This window comes from Squalius cephalus (genome assembly GCF_949319135.1).
Source record: "Squalius cephalus genome assembly, chromosome: 18".
NCBI lineage: Eukaryota > Metazoa > Chordata > Actinopteri > Cypriniformes > Leuciscidae > Squalius > Squalius cephalus.
Window position 1 is genome coordinate 11,017,022 of NC_137139.1, and position 6,400 is coordinate 11,023,421.

The 6,400-nt window shown below is 36.0% G+C and overlaps 1 protein-coding gene across 1 annotated transcript; it reads left to right on the top strand.

Moving 5' to 3' along the window:
• Positions 1–4,068: 4,068 nt before the first annotated feature.
• On the top strand, positions 4,069–5,924 carry LOC307145462 (thyrotropin subunit beta). The gene is made up of 2 exons (XM_079848636.1): positions 4,069–4,411; positions 5,162–5,924. Exons 1-2 carry the CDS (start codon positions 4,247–4,249, stop codon positions 5,399–5,401), a joined length of 405 nt encoding a protein of 134 aa, XP_079704762.1. The 5' UTR covers positions 4,069–4,246; the 3' UTR covers positions 5,402–5,924.
• Positions 5,925–6,400: the final 476 nt, after the last annotated feature.

Below are 6,400 nucleotides of genomic sequence, written 5' to 3' on the forward strand. Positions count from 1 at the left end.
TCTGGAGTGACCAATCACGCTTCTCTGTCTGACGATCCGATGGACGAGTCTGGGTTTGGCGGTTGCCAGGAGAACGGTACTTGCCTGACTGCATTGTGCCAAGTGTAAAGTTTGGTGAAGGGGGGATTATGGTGTGGGGTTGTTTTTCAGGGGTTGGGCTTGGCCTCTCAGTTCCAGTGAAAGGAACTCTTAAAGCTTCCGCATACCAAGACATTTTGGACAATTTCATGCTCCCAACTTTGTGGGAACAGTTTGGGGATGTTCCTGTTCCTGCGCACCAGTGCTCAAAGCAAGGACCATAAAGACATGGATGAGCGAGTTTGGTGTGGAGGAACTTGACTGGCCTGTACAGAGTCCTGACCTCATCTCGTCCAACTCGTGCCTGACCTCGTGCCTGATGGTAAAAAAATTCCCATAAACACAATCATAAACCTTGTCTAAAGCCTTCCCAGAAGAGTTGAAGCTGTTATAGCCGCAAAGGGTGGGCCAACTCCATATTAAACCCTACGGATTAAGAATGGGATGTCATTAAATTTCATATGTATAAACTTTTGGCAATATAGTGGCAATATCGCAAAACTTTTGGCAATATAGTGTTCTCTATATATAGATGTATATAGGTATTAAATCTGAAACAAAACGGCACATTCACCTTTGACCTCTGACCTTGGCTGAAACAGGCTCCTATCTCAGCTGTCCCTCAGAAGATATGGCTGAGGAGACATCACAGAAAATAGGGATGGGTCATGTATCCCCGTGACCCAGTTTTTCCTGGAGCAACCAGCGTGTATCACGTTGCCCTCTAGCGTTAACTTCCATGTCCCATGTTCAACGTGACCAGGTCGACTTGCTGGCGAGACGCTGTGAATGTAACTGATTGCACAACCATATATTGTCCTCCTGGAATCCTCTGTGCGCCCTAGAGAATCTTTCGATAATAAAGGGCTCAAATATCATCCTAATTATATAAACTCCGCTAACCCCGACAGTGTAATTATTGAGGCTGACAGTGCACTAAACATAGACTGATTCAGTTACAGTCACCTGGAGTCAATGCTGTGGTCAAGACCAACACACACATCAGACTGAGGCCTTCTTCTTCTCCTGCATTCTGTCATGTTTCAGTGCTCGCTTGACCTGAACAAGTGAATTAAAGTGGCTTCCTTTTTTAATATATATATATATTTGAAGGTTTCTTTGCAGGTAGGTCAACTGACTGATGGAGAGCTGTATGGATATAAGAGACTGAACTTCATTTCAACTATAATTTCCAAAACAAAAAAAATAAACAACTACTACTATTATGGTTATGATGGTAGTATATGAAACATTAAACCCTCATATTCTAACATATTTTCTCATTCTGATTTTACTGCCTGTTTTTACACAATGTTTAAAGTGCCAGATCAGGTGAAAAACAGTTCCTGGCAAGCACTTCAAATAAATAAATAAATAAATAAATAATGGGAATTTCAACACCAACCTAATATTTTACCTTGGTTTAATTCTGACCTAATTCAATCTAGCTGTTATAACCCTTTATTTGTCCATAAAAAGGCATTTTAGCTGTTAAAATGTATTGTATGATGATAAGAATTTTTATTGTGTTTTATACCCAAACAGAATATTTTTCAGTGCAGATTTTTTAAATTCTAATAAAATTCATAAATATTAAAGTCACAAGATATTAACCTCATACTTTAATATTTAGATTTTTTCCCCTTAGGCTATTAAAAGATTTTTGAGAATTATATTGCAATATGTATTTTATACATATTACATGTTTAAATTGGTGTAATAAAAAAGAACAACGTGAACAAAACATTCAAAAATGCTGAATTCATCATTATTCAGCTGTGTCTGACCCATTTATATATATCACAAGTCTGATCGTTCGACCGATTGAGTTTAACATGTTTCCTTTCAGGTGTCACGATGAATTATGTAATGAAAACATGTACAGATCTAATGACAGGAGAACCAGGGTTCAATAGTTCATTTAAGTGCTAAATGGTTTGTGGGATTATTATCTTTTTTTTCTATATATTAAATATACATTTAACCTGACTGATTCATATATAAATCAACCGGACTGTACACTACACACAAAAATTGGGTCAAACAGGTAGAAATTGCACTTTTTAGCAATTAATAATAGCAATTTCAAATTATTTTACCACAAGATTTTTTAAATATTTTCCTGTGACCTAATTCAAACTAAAAAGGTATTTGTGCGGTTTCAATCATCTTAAATTCACATTTAAAGACACATTTAATATATTAAAAACATTATGATAATGTCAGTTAACATGATATCATGTTTAATAGTTCTTTAATGTACATCCAGAAATACTGTAAAAATGGACATGCAGGACTTTTTTAGGGTATGCTAATGTAGTTGTGAGTATTCTGTCATATAAATAATTCAGTGAGTAATATTGGTTATACACTTTATTTTAACGTGCCCTTATTACAGTGTAATTACACATTTAAGTACTGAGTATTATTAATTAACTAATAGAGTTACGGTTAGGGTTAGGGTTTGGTTCAGGGTTAGTTGCATGTAATTATGTAGTTATTACTACAGTAACTACATGAAAAACAATGACAATGACACAGTAAAATAAAGTGTTCCCACAATATTTTTTTTTTGTTTTGAATAAACCCAGTATTTATTTATCTGTAAAGCATGCAACATGTTTAATGAGGTAACATATTTAACATTTTGTATTAGCCTACTCTCTATGTTTGACTGTGAAAATATGATGATCCTCGAGTCTTTTTTTCATCTCTGAGACAAAGTTTTTAAGACGTGGAGCGGCAGTCGCTGTTGCTATAGCTGCAGTCTGAAAGCATGTTGAAGCCGACACATGTCCGGAGCTTTAGTGAGGATTAGACATGGAAGACACTGTCCAGGTGAACGACGCAACACGTGAAACTGACACTGTCTCCGTCTCTGCACAGACCCATTTACCCAGCAGAACTGGGACGTGGCAGCAAATGCAACACGAAGGCAACTGATCAAAACCAGCATAAAGACGATCACTTCGATATAGACAGAAAACTGTTCGAACGGGAAGCTCAGCAAACACACAATGTAAAAGGTGTAATTGTGCAGATGTCATCCAAAGAAGCTATTTCCACTTGATTTCACCCTTAAAAACGTTGTTTGTCAGTGTCTAACATCTAGACGACGTACAGTCGTATTAAATGATATTTTGACTTCGAATAAAATAGTTTTAAACAATAAAATAATTGATTTATACCACGGTCTGTCTAAATGCTCTGATTGGCTGGAATTTGTGCACTAAAACTGAAGAAAAGTTGCTGCCTTCAATTTTTAAATACAACAACTTGGATTTTTGAGTCATTTCAACTTAAATTACATCAAACTGACTTAAGAAAAATAAGTTGAATCTTGAATAACATAAAAAAAAGTTGAAAATTGCTCAACTTATTTTGATGAGTTGTAATAACATATGTTGCAATCATAACTTATTGATCATATTATTTTTTACACTGATGTCACAGTCTATCTATCTATCTATCTATCTATCTATCTATCTATCTATCTATCTATCTATCTATCTATCTATCTATCTATCTATCCATCCATCCATCCATCCATCCATCCATCCATCCATCCATCCATCCATCCATCCATCCATCCATCCATCCATCCATCTATATGGGAACCAATGGGAATATATCGATGCTTAATGTTGATGTGTTTATATACTGTATATGTGGATATTTTCATGAATGTGTGTTTATTATCAGATATTTTCTGCCATTCTTAGCTTAGAAATTGCCATCTAGTTTGATTTTCACATATAAAGGGAGATTATAGACTAATCAAATCAAATCATCTAATCAAATTGTTAAGATACAGTTATTCATAAATGAAGACATGTTGCTACATAAATGAGGGCACCTGAAACCAAATGCAAGATGTTTTCCGTGATTGCCTGATTAGCAGTTCTGGAGCGGGGCAGTGCGTGGCCGTTCATCCTGGTGTCACGTTGATTTGTGGAGGACCCTCCCTCCCTGCAGATCCAGATAAGAGGCACACAACAACATTTGGGATTAGTGTGAGTCTAAAAAGCAAACGAGGAACTCTGACTAAAGCAAACTTTGGGTGAAAGGAGGACTTTTCTTTCCATTTTTTACCCTCATTATATGAAGGATTCTCAACAGCATTGATCAGAACACTGTGAGCTGGTTTTGGATTTGGGACAGGCGCTGGATGAAGATGAGGATGTTGTTTTTCTGCAGTCTGCTTTTCCTGATGGGAGGAGATGTTCTCCTGGCCTGCTCTCTGAAGAACTACACGCTGTATGTGGAGAGACACGAGTGCGGTCACTGCATGGCCATCAACACCACCATGTGCAGCGGAATGTGTTTCACGCAGGTAACAACACACACATCCACGGACATCTCGGATGATGTGAGAGAGAAAACCCACCGATTCCACCTGGTTTCCACCAGTTTTTAACTAGAAAGAGTGAAGTCTCAAAATATTCAGAAATCATTGTTATTTTAGAGCATATTGAATTTAATATTGAATATATTTAAAGCATTGAATCAAACAAACTAATATCTTATTCATGTCATTTCATATGAAAATAGTTCTGTTTAATGTATGCTTTTTGTGTTTACAGTGTGCGTGTAAAAGAGATAAAAATAAAAATAGATACATAGATTAGATTAGGGTCCAATTCTCACTATTAACAACGACTTTTGCCTCAATAAACTCCTAATTACTGCTTATTAATTGTAAGGTAGTTGTTAAGTTTAGGTATTGGGTGGATTAAGGGATGTAGAATATGATCATGCAGAATAAGGCATTAATATGTGCTTTATAAGTACTCATAAACAGCCTAGTAATATGCATGCTAATAAGGCAACTAGTTAATAGTGAGAATTGGACCATTTTCTCTAAAATGTTACTGAGAATATTATTCATAAATGACTTATTTTGGGGTCATAACACACACTGCATATAGCCTACATTACGTGAAATTCCATTAATAAGAAGTCTGTTATATTTTTAAATGTTGCTTGTGAAATAAACCAGGTCCTGAATCAATTTGGCCCTGAGAAATTCTCAGAAACACTACAATAATAATGTCTCGTGTATTGTGTATTGTGTATGTGACAGGACACGAACGTGAGAGGATTTGTGGGCAAGCGTTTCCTGATTCAGAGAGGATGCATGCATCGTTCTTTGGTCTATCATTCTGCCAGGATGCCCGGCTGTCCCGTCCACATCGACCCCCTCTTCTTTTATCCGGTGGCAAACCGGTGCCGCTGCATAAAGTGCAACACTGCCAACAACGAGTGCATCTACAAGCCGAGTCACATTCCCAGCAAATGCTCCGAGCACCTGCGAGCAGTCTGAGGATGAAGAACGAGGACCTTTTCTTCTCATAACCTTCTTTCTGTTATAAGTGTTTTTGAATTCAAGTATTTATATATAAATATATAAATGAATGAGTGAATATTGCAGGTGACAGAAGGTCTTTGTTCTGGTTCTCCTGCTCGCATCTTTTTCACTGTAAATCTCTGCATTAACCACTCAAGTCTCATTTACTGTAACTCCTAATATCATTCACTACTTTTTTTTTAACTCTACTATTTTTTAAACAATTAAAGGCTTCATTTTTGCTAGCCATAGAAAAACACCATCAAAGCACCAAATACATGCTTAACAAAAAATTATTAAAAATGTCCACAATGACAATAAAACATTGATCTTTTAAGTATGAGAACATTTTGAAAATTGCTAATTACTTTTTTTTTTTTTTTGGTTACATCAGAAGGGTTTGCAGAATATATTACTATGTTTGCATGTGTGTCAGGAAAAAAACAATTAAGTTTTATTATGGAATCAGCAAAGTGTTTAAATAATGTTGTGGAAACTGAAAAATAAACAAATGATAAGATTTGGTCTGATATTGCCATTTTATGAAAATTGCAAGCAAATTTGGGATTTGTGTGATTTTTGGTTATAGAATCGATGTAACTATCCCTACAGGCTATAACTATAAAGCAGAACAGATACTACTAATAAAAAAATCGAATTAAATGTATGGTCATAGTATGAAACTTACACATATAAGTGAAGTTTATTTTCAGTTAAGTGAAAACAAAGAGAAAATTAAAGCTGCAAGCAGCGATGAAAGGGCCCTCGCACCCGTGCCATCAACACTCGGTGGCTTTAGGAAGGCAGAGCATGGTTGGGAAATGTACATTTAAGGAGGGATATATAGTAAGAGTATGTCAAAGTCAGTTACAAAATGTTTTGTATAATGGTGATAATAGCATGCTTCATGACTCAGCTAAGTGTTGCTAGCATGTTTAGTCTGTTTCTAGCATGCTCAGTACACAATAATTATGT

Coding starts and splice junctions, on each gene's coding strand:
- LOC307145462 (XM_079848636.1), top strand. CDS start 4,247: ATGAAGATGAGGATGTTGTTTTTCTGCAGTCTGCTTTTCCTGATGGGA. Junction 4,412..5,161: donor GCGGAATGTGTTTCACGCAG/GTAACAACACAC, acceptor TGTATGTGACAG/GACACGAACGTGAGAGGATT.